Raw genomic sequence first — 15,226 nt, forward strand, 5'->3', positions numbered from 1 at the left:
TACTCCAACTGCAGCCTGACCAGTGCCGCATAGAAGGGGAGGATCACCTCTTTGGACCTGCTCGAGATGCATCTGTGGATGCATGACAAGGTGCGGTTGGCCTTCCTAACTGCCTCCCTAGGCACCTAGTTAAAATTTTGTATAGCGTCATACTGTATGTTCTGTGCACAGAGCTGCTGACTTCAGTGAAAGGTCTACACTGTCGGAAACACTGTATTATGTGATGCCTACAAATGGCCTTAAAGCTCATAAGTCAAATGTTAATATATTTGACTGGACAGTAAACCCCCACTATTTTTGTAAACTTGAGACCCTTGTTATACAGTGGAGCCCCATTTAATTAAACAACCTAGATTTCCTACTAGATTGGCCCAAAGAGACTATATTCTGGCCTTTAAGTACTGGGCAGAGTCACATTTAGCTCCCTCCTGGAGAAGTGCAGGCAAATAGGACCTCTGAATCAGCTGTCTCACCCATCACCAATGTGTGATGAGGCACAAGGCATGACAGAGCAAAACTTTCCAAACTCAAATGCAAGAGAGAATCTAGTTTAGGACTACTTCCATGTCTAAATGTTTCTAGGCTTTGAAAGTGGGATTTTATTTGAAACTGAAAAAAGAGTTCTCAGTATTCTGTGGTTGTAAATAAAAAAAAGAAGTTAGACTTAAATCCCTCCCCACCCCCGCACTCCTCCATATATTCATCATTGTTCCAGTTTAATTTTATTTTCTGTATTTCTGTAACCATGTTTGCAGGAAATCCACTTACACAGGATATTCTGAACCTCTATCAGGAACCAGATGGAACACGAAGGCTACTGAATTATTTGCTTGATAATTTGGCAGGTACTGCAAAAAGAAGTAAGTGGTCATTCCTAAAATTATTTATTTGTGCCATTTTAAAATAAACGTGACTTTTTCACTTTGTATTTTCTCTCCTTCTCAAAATGTTCCGATAGTTTCAACAGAACAGCCACCTCCAAGATCTTGGATTATGTTGCAAGAACCAGACCGAACAAGACCAACAGGTAGCATTGCAATAGCGCTTAAGGTTTTTTTTCTTTCCTTATCTCTAATGTAATTCAGCCTTTCCTTCTGCTGAAGAATTTCTTGATAACTTAGAGTGAAGCAAACCATACTAATTGATAACAAACGGCATAGGCATTCCTGTAGCAAGCTCATATTTGCCTTTATTTTATAAGTGGAATATTCCCTCTAAACTGAAGTAGTGTCTAAATGTTTTAAAGTAGCTAGTCAACTGAAAATATTTTAATTAAATATTTAAAGAATCAAGGAGAGTCTGGGAAAGACCCTTCCCTAGGTATAGCATTAAAGAAATTACTTTCTTATTACAGATTATATATGGTCTGTTATAATCAGATGTGGGAACTTACAAATTTATTGGCATATTTAATGTGTAAATTATCAATGTTATAATTTGGTTAACTTGTATTTTGCAAATCAATAGAACAGGGTATATTTTAAACCCTTAAAAGAAACTATAGCTTTAGTCCTTGATATTTGTAAAAATGGATGCTGTCTTCATTTTATATTTTCCTTCTATCCAGAGAAGTTTGTATGTATATCAGAGCACTGCTATTATGACAGAGAAATGGTCTTTTGATTCTGTAACAATTCCCCCTCTAGTTTTAATTTTCCACTGCGCTCTGGTTCTGGGCTTTACTACAGGTAGTACTTATGTTGCCATTGTCCTGTTAGCTTTTAGTATGGTGGTCAGTCTTTCAGGACAGCTTCCTTGATTTAAGGGAAGCTTGTGTTAGGTTAAGAACCAGGCCAGAACTAGCAACGAAGTGTCTATGTGAATATAGCCTCTCCCCAGCTGGGAACCTCTTTGTCCTCACTTCTTCGTAATGTAAGATCCCATGCCCTGTCCCATACAAAGGTGTAGTGGTAGGTAAGCAACTTGAATTGGAACCTCTCCAGCAAGAAAAATGCTGAAATATGGTAGACCAGTATGGAAAAAGCGGCTTGCATGGGTGAGCAGTCCTTCTGGATGCGGGGGTTAAGGAGCTAGAGATCTTGGGTTGAAGAAAAGAAGAGTGGAAACTAGGATTAAAGGGAGGCATGATGAGAAAAAAGGTGGGAGCATCTACTCTGTTGTAGAATTGGACACAAGTGTAAGGGCATGGAGGTTAAACTAAGTGCATATAAGCAAATACTGTCTTTAGAGGGCAGAGTGTATTTAAAAATACCTTGTGCTTGATGCGATGACGATATAGCCTTCTAAACACTTCAGAAATAGTCTACCCCCTAATCCTATGTTTATGGGGTGTTTTGTTTGCCTGTCACATAAGCCACTTGGTCCTTTGCTGGAGAACTTGGCATGATCTTTGAAAGACCTGAATAATAAAGTCATCACAGTTTCTCCTCTCCTACTCAGAGTAAGCACGAAGAGCTGCAGCTAAAGTGTGGCTTCTCTGTGACATTGCTATTAAGATCTTCCCAAGATTTTCCAGCAAAGTGCCAAGAAAAGGTCTAATAGCTTGTATATAGGGCTGCTTTAAAAAAAATCTTTTATTTTTCCTGTATAATGCAGGAGAAGGCAAGCAATCTTATATTTTTGATTTGCGTTTTACATTTTAAATACTTTCTCTTTTACTTCTTAAACACTATGTTAGAGTTGTTCATGACCATTTAATCTTACTGACTGTTGTTTGTGGCCTTGAACCTGTATCTGGCACCTCTTTTCATGACCTTCTTGTTACTTCTCTCTGTCCTTAATCTTTTTGCCCTTCTCTCCCATCTCCCATTGGTAGGTCCACTCGGGCAACCTTTAGCATGGACTCATTCCCCAAGATTTGCTTTGCAGCATGGACTCATTCCCCAAGATTTGCTTTGCTTATGCTGGCAGATATCCTGTCTTGCTGGACTAAATTTAGTGTCTCCTTCCACTGTGTCATTTTCCAAATAGAAGAACTCCCATATTCTTGAATCCCCCACCTACAGTCCCAGTTGCTACATCACCAGCCTCCTGCCTCCTCCTTCCCCATCTATCTTAAGCTGCTGTAGTACAGAGGTTGCTACTTCTCATGCTGATCAGTGTTGTCCCATTGTTTCCCCATGTGCTTCTCTTTTTGTCTTATACTTCAGTTGTAAGTTTTTCGGGTCTATTCTTTTTTCCCCTTTTCTTGAAGAGAGCTTTAATAGATTTAATCTTCAAAAAAAAAAAAAGTGAATAAGTTGGGGGGGGTTTGTTTTTTTGTTTGTTTTTTTTAAAGTAAAGTTCCTTTGTCTCTTAGTCACTATTTATATTGGTCGTATGTGGACTGTCTTTTAGACTTATTCCATAATAAATTTTATAGGCTCAAGTCTGTAGGGTTCTTTCATTTTAGAAAGAGCATTTGATGCATTTTTCCACAGGGGAAACTGTTAACTTCTGTATTTCAGTTAAAGTAAGTTAAGCAGAAAATTGATAAACTGTTGAAGAAAAGAGCAAATAATGTAATTGTACACTTTATTAAAATTTATTCCGTGTGTAAGTAAAATTATTGTTCTGCAGCCTTGTTTTCTGTCATGTGTTACAACGTACTTTGTGATAAATATGCTACCCGGCAGTTATATGGCTATTGTCCATCATGGGCACTGAACTGGGAATACAGAAAAAAAGCCATTATGCAGGAAATTTTGAGCTGCAATGCTGACATCATAAGTCTTCAGGTAAAAGAGAGCTTTTTTCCTCTTGCATCCACATGTATTGGTTTTGACTCTCATAATTTAAGTTCACTTTAAGTAAATGTTATGTTTTAAAGTCCTCTTTAAAACAAAGCAATATAAATTTAACTTAGAATGTTGTTATTCACTGCTTGACATCAAAAGCATGCTTTAACAACCTACACGGATGGAGTGCTAACCAGCAATTGCTGATCAAAGGCATATTGGAGTGTGTACATAAATGTGAGAGAGTGGTGGCAGTTTCAAATGAGACATGAGATAATCATAACTCTGGGGATTATAGAAATTTTAATTTGCCTTTTCAAAATAGCAATATAGTTATCTCCTCCTAGATGCATTCCTAGTATATCTATTTTCTTAAAGCTAGCTTGGAGGTGATTTACAGTTATTTCTGCACTATTTAACCTCTAGAAGGAAACACTGGTCGTCTGTATTCTGGAAGTGCTAAGCTGATGTTATGTACTGTTTTGTAACTTTACAGGAGGTTGAAACCGAACAGTACTACAGTTTTTTTCTAGTAGAACTGAAAGAGCGTGGCTATAATGGGTTCTTCAGTCCGAAATCTAGAGCCAGGACAATGTCAGAACAAGAAAGAAAACATGTTGATGGTTGTGCAATATTTTTCAAAACAGAAAAGTAAGTGGTATATTTCATAAAAGTTTGTCGTTTCCTGTTTCCTGTCTCAGTTTCTTTGGTCGGACCAAGGAAACTGTGAAGACGTGGCCGGATGACAGTTTCATGTTATGGTGTCATTGGGAACATGGGGAGAATGTACGCTCTTGGTGTGCTCTTAAGTCAGAGTCACTTTTGTATATATGCTTCCTTTCATGACTCTTGAGCTCTGTGCAAAATATTCCTACCTCTGAAAGGAATAGTCTACATCAGAAGCATCATGTTGGACAGCTCGTCTGAAAAATGCTCATATTAACCATGGTCTTGTAATGCTTTGTACTGTACAGGAAGAATGTAATGAAATATAAGCCCCATTGCAGAGATTCCAGCAAAGACCCTCTAGAAAATCTGTTTGAACTGGGTTAGAAGTAGCATGTCTGGAGTTTCACCTGGAAAAGCAAATGAGAATTTTGCCCTTGAACATAAAAATTTCAATTCTAAATGCCTTCAGTCTGAGATGAGAAGAACAGATTATAGCCTTTGAATAAAATGTTGGTTCTCAAGTAGGTAAAAGGACTGAGCCTGATCATTGTTTGAGAAAGATGAAGCACCTGTCCTATATATTTCTTTTCATAGAATCACAAAAAATGAGGGTTGGAAGGAACCCCAGAAGGTCATCTAGTACAGCCCCTTGCTCAAAGCAGGACCATCCCCAACTAGATCATCCCAGCAAATTATTTCTTAAATATAAACCTAAATGTTGACACCTTTAAGTAGTTGTGATGCATAGGGGGTGCATGTGCACCCCCTCAGTGCTGGAACACCCCCTGATAGCAGCATTCCCGGGCAGGCGAGAGCGCTGGTGCCCCACCCTGAGAGCGCCAGCCAGGGAGCATGCCAGAAGTGTTCCCCCCGCGACCAATCCTGCTGACCCAGAAGTGTCAGTGGCACAACACCCTCCACCCCAGTCTGCAGGATAGGCCACAGGGGGACCCAGTCACTGACTGTCTGCTGGGGGGACAAGTGCTGCCCCTCCCCACTTGGGAGGCACCAGTTGCCCATGCCTTTAAGGGACTTCATTTTCAGAAAATGGGTACAGTTCAATGCTTTCTGAAACTCAGGGGCATCTCTTAACAGGTCTGGAATAAAACACCTAAAATTGAGGTATCTAGAATCGTCAATCACTTTTGAAGATCTAGACCATACTTACACAAGTAAATTCTGCATCCGTAAAGTATTGAGTGCCCTGGTCTAAGTCCTGATTCTTTTTATAAGAGTTTTTTGTATGTTCTTTCATGTCCACAAATCACTGCAAATGCCAACCATAATACCCTCCAACATATTAACAGGTGTTTTATCCTAGTTCAAATTGATTTGTATAGTAGCACAAGAGAGGCAAAAGATTTTATTATACCATATATTTTTCCTAAAGTCTTAAAGAATGTGGGAGGAATCAACAAGAGCCAGTTCCACGCAGTGATCGCTGGTAATGTCTCTGATGGGCTAGAGCTCCCAAATAGATGAAAATGCCAAAGCGCACACAGATAAAGATACGCACACCATTTTCTTCATACAAAAGAAGAAAGAATGTGGAAAAACAAGGCTTTTTATTTTAAACTTGAAATTAGTTGAGTTTTTAACGTGGAGCCACAGATAAAAATAGCTAGTGAAAACCTGTCTCCTGTCTTCACTCAGCATTTTATAAAGGAATAATTTGACTGGCTAAGACTGCGGTAACTTAATATAATTACATTGAAGTCTTAATTGTCTGCTTAAGAAACTGTACAATGTTCTTTCAGATTCACTTTGGTTCAAAAACATACTGTTGAGTTTAATCAACTAGCTATGGCAAATTCAGAAGGGTCTGAAGCTATGCTGAACCGAGTTATGACAAAGGATAACATTGGAGTTGCTGTACTGCTAGAGTTGCGAAAGGAATTGATAGAAATGTCATGTAAGTCATCATTCACCTCATTTTTTTTTTTAAATTGAACTAGGTATTTTGCAGTCTACAATGCAACTTTTAAGTGAAATAGGAAATGAAAAAATAACATTCCAAAAATACACAGTACGTACCTGTCTACAGCTGTGTTGCATTTGGGAGCAATGTTAACTTCAGATAGGATTTGCAAATCTTTTTTGGAATGGCAAGTGTTAAAACAACCTTTTTTTCTTTTAAGTACCATAGACGATTAAAGGTAGGATACTTCAAGGGTTATAAGGATACAGGAAACTTGCAGTATTCTTTCTTGAGTCTGCTGCATTTGAAAATAACTTAGAAAACATTGAACTATTCTTGCTTATCAAGGTGTGGTTGGTGGGTATTTTTCTGGAGAGGATTAAGAATAATTGGAGATAAATGTGCATGATTTCTCAGTGTGATTTTTATATATAATCAACTGTAGTGGCCTTTTTAAATCTACAGGTTTTAATTGTACCATGCAAGTCTTGTTCATGGCCCTCCATCCCTCACGACCACATTAGTAGTCTTAGAAGTTGTTGTAGCTAATTCTCCCTATTGGCTGTACAGTGAGAGCTGAGTATTATCCTCTTAATTTCTTGGCTGTGTTTAGAAAGCACATTTAAGGGCGTGGTTTCTTTTCTCCTCCAAACTTCATTTTTAAAGCTGATCAATTAAACTGGCTGATGTGGTCACATCTTTTAAAAACAAACAAATTTTCTGCTTACAATACCAGGCAGTTAAGGTATTAGCTTTACCTTTTGCAGGTACTGCAAATATAAATCTTTTATTTCTAATTTTAGCTGGAAAGCCACATCTTGGGATGGAGAAGCAGCTAGTTCTTGTAGCTAATGCACATATGCATTGGGATCCTGAGTATTCTGATGTGAAGCTGGTTCAGACTATGATGTTCCTCTCTGAGGTAAAGAACATTATTGATAAAGCCTCTCGTAGTCTCAAACCTGGTGTTTCAGGAGAACTTGGAACCATTCCACTTGTACTGTGTGCAGATCTCAATTCTCTGCCAGATTCTGGTAAGAACAGCAATATTTTACTTTTTTTTTTTTTTTTTTTTTTTAGACCATTATTTAAGGGGTGTATGAAATGTGTCCATTGTCTTCCTATAAAAGAAACTCTTTAATTGTGTAAGGAATAAGATGCTTCAGGTTCTAAGATACAAAAATAATAATGAATAATGGAATAGTGTGTTATCCCTTTTTCCAGTTAAATTGTGACTTTGTTGACCGTGTAGTGTAGTAGGCATCTAGTATTTTTTTGGAGTGAAGAACCATTATCAACATAAATGCAGTAAATTTACCATCCCAGAGGCAGCAACCTAAAGCATGCTGCGCTGCTCAGTAGTGGTTGCTGCCTAAACCAGGAGCAGAGTAGCCACCTTCACATGGTTCTTGGATGGGCTAACCTTTACTGCTGAGTGACCAAGTAGCCTGCTCTTACTCTGATTAGCCCAGTTGCATGGACATGACTACACTGCTTCTCGTTTTGAAAGCAAGTCTCCAAAGCAGAAGAGCATGCTTGAGAGGGTGCCTTTACCAGGGATGTTAAGTTTGCTATGTAGACATAGCTGTTGTGGGATTGTTGTTCTCTGGAGTGAAAATGCGAAAAAGATCTTAAAATATAGATCTAAAATAACCAGAAATAATTGAAAGTTTACAGTCCAGGGATGAAGCATGCACTCACTTCCTTCCCTGGGTAGCAGTTAGATGGAAGGCAGCCTACTGGCTCCCTTCTGAATACAGTCCTCCCATGCTTCCTCTTTGTGCAGACTTTATGCAAGAATTTCCCCCACCATTACTATTCCTTGTATGTGCTTTTGACAAATATTTCTCTGTTAGGTTAGAAATTTTTCAGACCTGATACTGAATTCCTCTGTTACAGATACAGGGTTCTCAACATGTCTTGAGATCCCACTGCCTTCAGAAGTAGCTTTGACACCAATTTACAATGTGCAGAAATATGCACTTTTGAGGCCTTCAGCTTTAAAGCACCCCTTTAGACAAATACTATACATGGCTTTAAATCCTAAAGTATTGAGGAGAGATCAGAGTCCATCAAAACAGTCATCAGCCTTGGAGCAGAGTCCCAACTCTCCAGAGATGTGGACACTTGATGCCAGTTTGGTTTTGAAATAATATTACTGTTTTAATCTTTGGATTTGTTTTGTCTCTAGAAGTATCCTGGCCCTGGAGTAGGGTTGGGCAATGCTGGGTGAGGGGTTGCAATAGAACTAGCTTTGATAGACCGAAACTACTTCTACCCTTTGCTGATGGATTCAAGCATCTTTACCATTTTACTTTATTAGTCCGTTTCTATCTGATAGATGCCTATCAGAAAGTTCCTATTTTCTTGACCGATCCTTCTCTGTCTGTGGGTTAGGCGTAGCATATACATCATTTTTTAGTATTGTAATATTTACATGGACTGCACTCTAGGCATTTAATTTGGGGCTCATTTAAAGTATAGACCCAAGTGCATGAAAGCAGCAGTTTCTGTTCGTGCAAACCTACTAAGTCTGTAAGTTCGTACCTTTTTTTCATGTTCCTGTTAATAGGTGTTGTTGAGTACTTGAGCACTGGTGGCGTGGAAACAAATCATAAAGATTTTAAGGAACTGCGATACAATGAAAGTCTGACTAACTTCAGCTGTAATGGGAAAAATGGAACAACGAATGGAAGGATCACACATGGTTTCAAGTTGAAGAGTGCCTATGAGAATGGCCTAATGCCTTACACAAATTATACGTTTGACTTCAAGGTTAGACATTTATCATTGTTTCCAATATTTTGAAACCATTTTCTGTTGCAGGGCTTAATACAAGTTTTCTTTAAATCAGTGTTCTAGGACGGGGGTGTTGGACTCAGAGCTCCTCAGGGGTCAGATTAGCACCCAGCAGCAGCGAGGCAAGCAGCATCAGGGGGCTGCTGGGGGTTAATGCAGCTGTAACTCACACCCATCCGCAGCAGGTTTCCATACCTCAGTTTTCTGTGGCAAGCCCTGTTCCCAGTCACGTCCCGGTAGGAGTGCTGCAAACCAGATGCCGCTGCATCCAACCCACAGGCAGGATATTTGTCACCCCGCTCTAGAAAAATAAATTCTGCTGGCTTCTAATTCTTATGTAGGTAATGATTAGCTTAACAAATTTACAGTCACCCAGCAAACACTAATTCTTTCATCAGACTGAAAATGAAAATTGTTTGCCATTTGCAAGGTAATAAATGTATTCTGAGTCTCGACAGTTTATTTTTCCATGTAAAACAGATTTTGTACTTAGTATCTTTTTTAATAATCCCAATTAAATAAAACTGGAGGAAAATAGCAGTTAAGCTGCTAACAGATTATATATAAATAATTTACCACTTCTCTGTGTTTCCCTCTCTGCTGTGTTGCTACATGAGAATTGTCAACATTTCCTTTCTCAGGAAAAGCAAAGATGGTTCTCTTCCCCTCTTCAAATATGGGGAAATGTGACTTATAGCCTTACAGTTGAGTGTGTTAGAAGGTTTTCAATTTCTCTGTCTCTGGAGAAGAGTTAATATCAAATACCATTTTTAAAATACCCTACAAAAGAAAGAAATATGTGATTAAGCACTTGGCCTAATGGCTGTTTCCTTACTTTGTTCTTAAACAATTCATGGACAAACTGTAAGAGTAACCGGTATCATTTTAACTAGTATTATTCCCTTATGTGAATTAAGAGAGCTATTTGTAGGTGAAACTGCAACCTTATAACCACTAAGAAACGAGAGGAATGATTCCCACAAGAACAAAAATATTTGCCTGTTGTGGAATATAGTTCGATATTAGTGTTTTGGCTGTAGTAAAAAGACCCTTGACAGCATTCTAAGTTTGTAAGTCCTCCATTCTGTAAAGAAGCTTCAGGTTTGGTGCCAAATCACTGGAAACGGTATTCGGTTGAGTTGAGAGCTAAATTTTGGCCACCAGAAGTCAAAAGGAGTCATGTCATTGTCCAGGATTTAGCAGATGCAAAGTATCAGGTCCAAAAAAAAAAAAAAAAGACCCAGAGGCAGCTTTGTGGTCTTGCAAAACAAAAGAATAAGGTAAAAATAACGTCTTTGTGTTCAACATACCTGTTATGACGGCATGTTATTGCAAAAGAGCTCTGTAAATGGAACATCTGTGGACAAGTGAATGGGCAGTGTTATTACAGAGATCTTAATCATAAGCCATTCTCATCTCAGTGTTTAAAATATGTACTTCAAGAATGAGGATGGAAAAAGTCTTTCAGTGGCACCAGGGATTATCAGACATGTAGGGATTCTGAAGATGCTCATAAATAGTGGGTGAGAAAAATCTGACATGAAATCCCTTCAAAGAAGAGGGATGACAACAGAAGCAAAAACACAATAATCTTTTATGTAACCTTTCCATGACCCATCCTGCGCAACTCATAACGCTGGCCAGAAAAGGGGAAGCAGAAGCAGCTTAGTAGCACACTTGCCATTGGGAAGGAGTGGTATCACTTTCAAAATATTTAACTTCCAAAAAAACAAAGTTTTTGAAAGAGCATTTGTATTTGGTAGCTATTATATATCTGTTCAAAAGTTTGGGCTTTGGAAGTGTATTTGGCCAAAGAATGGTGTCCTGATTATGTTTTCTCCCCTTCTGTTTCAGGGTATTATTGACTACATCTTCTACTCTAAACCTCAGCTAAACATACTTGGCATTCTTGGACCTTTGGATCATCATTGGTTAATAGAGAACAATATAAGTGGTTGTCCACATCCACTCATCCCTTCTGACCACTTCTCACTTTTTGCACAACTGGAGCTTTTGCTGCCTTTCCTGCCCCCGGTAAATGGAATCCATCTCCCAGGCAGGAGGTAGTCAAGTACATCTTAGAGGGTAACCTCAATCAAACTTGTAAAATTGTAAAATCTGAATATAGAGGAGTGAGGTATGGCCAACAGGGATTTTTTCTTAATGATCTTAATTTTAAATCTAATTATTTGATAAAGATATAGTAAAAGCCAGGTGCTATCAACAGACACAATTCTGAGCCCAATATACTTTGTATACTGTTAGACAGGGATTGGTGCGTTTGCGCCTTTCTTTAATTTGTAACAATTAATCTTCCTGTTTGTTCTATCCAACGTGACATTTTTCATGCCTTGAAATAGGGAATTATTAAACAATATATTCTCTTTGCACAGATATCTGTAGCACTACTTTTTTGAGGCCAGTAGTAACATCCGGAGAACATTCTTCCGTACTTCACTCCCTCCTTTTTCAGACTTGTTTGTAAAATACAGAATTTGAATTTAGCCTTTATTGATTGTATATGAACAACAGAAGACCTGATTTATGAGATTTTGTACTTTAAAAAAAATCAGATTTGGAAAATGATTGTATTGTAAACTAAGGCTAAATTTTTATGTTTTCATGTGTTATAAAGGCCAGCTTGTAAAAGAAGTTGCAACAGGTTTTCTCTGCTAATGATTTGCACTGTTAGGGTTTTGTTAGCCCTTTTGTACTACTTTTTATTTTCAATTGAGAACACTGCTTTTTAAACCTGAATCTGTAAAATGTTACAAATATTACCGAGTACATGCATTTCTGGTTTTCTAACTTAAAAACCTAAGTTCCTGAAGAACAGATAAGCTAAGCAGTGAACAATGAGTAGATCTGTGTGGACTGAAAACTATCATTGATGTGTATTCATCTAATCTTTTTTTTTTTTTTTTTTTAAATCTCTAATTTTAAATAAAACTAGGGATGTTTGTGTAAAGCTTTTTAATTTCTCTTGTCAATACTTCTTGTCCTATCTCCACTGTGCCTGCTTCAATTTGTTCTCAACTAGCACTGCCTGTGCATGCAGAGAGAACCTGTTCATCTTCTTTTATCTTTTTTAAATAATGTTAACACTTGTGAAAATTTTATGAAGATACTTTTGTATAAGCTGTGGCATCTTGTTTTCCTTTGTGAAGCATTGAAAATCACACTTTTTTGAACATGTTCAGATTATGGGTACATAGTTTCTAGCTTCTAATACCTATGCACTGCTTCTCTGTGTCATTGCACAGTGCTTTTTTCCACTAAGAAATGCTATCATGTGAATCTTCTTCAGTTTAAATATGTTTCTCAGTCTCAGAGTAAAAAAAAAATTACATTTTCAGTTTATGAAGCAGTGTAAATTAGATGCTTTTTCAGTACAGGTCCCCAAGACAATTCTTCAGATCACTTTTAAAGTGTCCAACTCATATTTTAAAGTGTCAAGTAAGACTTAAAGTTGTAGTATATCCTCAGTGCCATTAGTCTCATACAGCCAAGTATATAACAGCTAGCAAATATAACTCATCTTTCTGTCCTAAAAGGGAGAACTTACCCACTCCTTAACTAATACAGCTTCAATTATCAGTGTAATGAGAGAGAGCTTGGTCTAACTGCTTTTGTTTCAACTGCGGGCAGGGAAGCAAAAGGACACTGAGCATTAAAGAAAATGTTTTTGAATAGTGTGCATTTTTTTTTGTATACACAACATGGATTTTGGTAATAATGATTCTAAATTTTATGAAAGAGAAGTCAGCACTTAAACGTGCACAAACCATTCTGTTTTAAACAAAATTGAAAATTACAAATAGTTCAGATATGTAAAATGTGTGTTTTAAATTTTAGTAGGAAAAATCTTGATCTTGAATCCTTGTCTGGGACCTGATTCTTTTCTTGTTTTGTTTTTTAGTTGTGCAAACACCAAACATGTCCAGTTTATAATCAGTACATTGAAATGCTGGTAGTGTTGATGTAGTAGACTTAATGCGTAGTGTTATTTTTTTCTGTTTGTTTTTTTGGGTTTTTTGTAAAGTGTGAATAAAAAGTGTTTTACTCATGTTTCCTTAACAATGTGTTGGTAATGTGCATCATGACAATTTCCAGTGATGACTTGCTAAATTGGCACGTCAAACTGAGCAAACTCTTTATTTTCCTGATGATCTGGATTATATAATGGGTCCAGAAAGCTTTACAGAAGGGGAAGGGAAGCACTTATTCATTTTGTATTTCTTAGAGGGGAATAATTTACTTAAATAGATGCTGGAGCTTGAGTGCACTTGTTAGATTCTAAAGGTTTGAGCTTTACACAATACATTTTTCACCTGTATTTGTTAGTCTTAAATATATTTGAATTTATGGCAGCATATTAAAACTTTTATGATATATTGTGTCTTTGGAGACTGTAGTGTTCTTAACTAGACACATTGCAATCTATGAATTACTTTTGAATAACTTTTTCTCCACCTTTTTAGATGAAGCCTTCAGGCCAGCCCATTGAATGCAATGAACAGGTTTCATTGACCTCACTGGGTTTGAAACATTTGTAAGAGTGGCTCTGAGGCCTACTAAAGGAGAAATATTTTGAATATATAGGAAAAGACCAGATGCGCCAAAAGTGAACCAAGGTAAACTTTTATCAAGCAATTTTAAAAGAGAATGTTTTCTTGTGTCAAACAGATCTAACTAAAACATCTCAATTTCCAGCTATAACAAACAAAATAATGCAATAAACCATCTGCCTTCACTAAATGCAGAATGTTTGCTTTGTAAATGCTCTACAATATGATTATTTGCAATACTTTTATTTTAAGGTGGCTTTGGATGTTGCCATAATATACCTTCAGTGTTCTTGTTGTAAAAATACATAGCGAAAGTCAGAAAACATTGGTGAGTTTGAGGGATTTCATTCAAGTTATATTGGATATTCTGGGGCAGTTCTTGCCACTTGAAAAAGTACTGTCTGCCATACCTTGTGTAGTTCTTATTTACACACACAAAACAGTTCTGTGCATCTAAATTTTTAATTTGTGGTATTTCTTAAACTAAAGAAGTGGAAACAAATACAAAGCATCAACATGCATATTGCAGCTTCTTAACATAAAGAAGTAGGCAATAAAAAATCTCCAGGGGAAGGTGTTTGTAATTATTTTGTCCCTTTGGCGACTTCAAAACATTTTAAATTGGCTAGCATTTTGACAATAAAACCAATTTACTTTTACAACTACAGTTTGCATACAACTCTGATCTAATGTTAACAAATGAGTTTTTTTTTTTAATAAATTCATTTAGGATTTGTGCTTAGAAAAGTAGCTTTAAGGTGTCAGGTTTGCTTTTTAGCCATGCAATAAAAGAAACTATGTTAAAGACAGAATAATTACAACATTTAAAAGAAACTCATTACAATGTAAAACTTACAGCTGTTTCAATTAACTGCTTTAGTAGTGAGCCTTTTTCATCCAGCCAGACACAGTATTTTTAGTATGTTAACTGCTTTTTTTTTTTCCTTTGGTTGCATAAATTTTAACACTTAAGTGTCTTGGAATGTTAAGTAGTGTCCAAAATAGAATATCTTAGTCTTTATTCACAGTACTTCTGTATAATGTGTAATGCACTGGACTAACTCTTGTTTACCATTCATGTAACAAAAACCAGCACATTATCTGCACTAAGCTCAAAGAATGTTGCATTTGTCTATAGGCAGCTCTTCAATAAGATAAATGGGAAACTGAATATGGTCTGATGGTAAACAAGGGCTTTTACTGTTCTCTTCAGTGGAACTTTCTTCTTGGTCAAATTTTAACTAGCTAGTATTATATTTATATATACAGGGTCTTCTTTTTTTCTTTACCAATGTATTTTCCTACTCATAGCTGACCAATAAATCCAATATCTGTTTCAAAATTTTTTGAAGTGTAATTTATATTTAACCCAATTTCTAAACCTTTCATAAATTGTGTGAATTACCCAAGTAAAGTACAAAATCTGAAATTCCTTGAAGACTTAATCCTTTTGTATAGTAATCTGCACACTAGGAACCAATTCGAATCGTTCCCGTTGGAGAGGCATGAACTGGAACTCAAGATACTGCTTCCTTCAGAATCTGGAACTCTATCTTCAGATCTGAAGTGTGGAGTTTGCCTTTGTTTCTGTACTG

The 15,226-nt window shown here is 37.0% G+C and overlaps 1 protein-coding gene across 2 annotated transcripts in view; it reads left to right on the plus strand.

The window, feature by feature from the left end:
- Positions 1-14,976, plus strand: part of CNOT6 (CCR4-NOT transcription complex subunit 6) — a 42,182-nt gene extending 27,206 nt beyond the window's left edge. The window contains exons 4-12 of one of the 2 annotated variants that reach the window (XM_019535181.1): positions 756-860; positions 959-1,027; positions 3,520-3,677; positions 4,174-4,328; positions 6,104-6,258; positions 7,068-7,298; positions 8,837-9,039; positions 10,918-11,126; positions 13,545-14,976. In XM_019535181.1, the coding sequence (XP_019390726.1) occupies positions 756-860; positions 959-1,027; positions 3,520-3,677; positions 4,174-4,328; positions 6,104-6,258; positions 7,068-7,298; positions 8,837-9,039; positions 10,918-11,126; positions 13,545-13,548 (1,289 nt within the window). In that variant the 3' untranslated portion in view covers positions 13,549-14,976. Of the gene's footprint in view, positions 1-755; positions 861-958; positions 1,028-3,519; positions 3,678-4,173; positions 4,329-6,103; positions 6,259-7,067; positions 7,299-8,836; positions 9,040-10,917 lie in introns of both variants that reach the window. The other variant, XM_019535182.1, reaches the window with a different exon arrangement.
- Positions 14,977-15,226: the final 250 nt, after the last annotated feature.

The sequence above is a fragment of the Crocodylus porosus genome, unplaced genomic scaffold, assembly GCF_001723895.1.
Source record: "Crocodylus porosus isolate Cpor-Errol unplaced genomic scaffold, CroPor_comp1, whole genome shotgun sequence".
NCBI classification, from domain to species: domain Eukaryota; kingdom Metazoa; phylum Chordata; order Crocodylia; family Crocodylidae; genus Crocodylus; species Crocodylus porosus.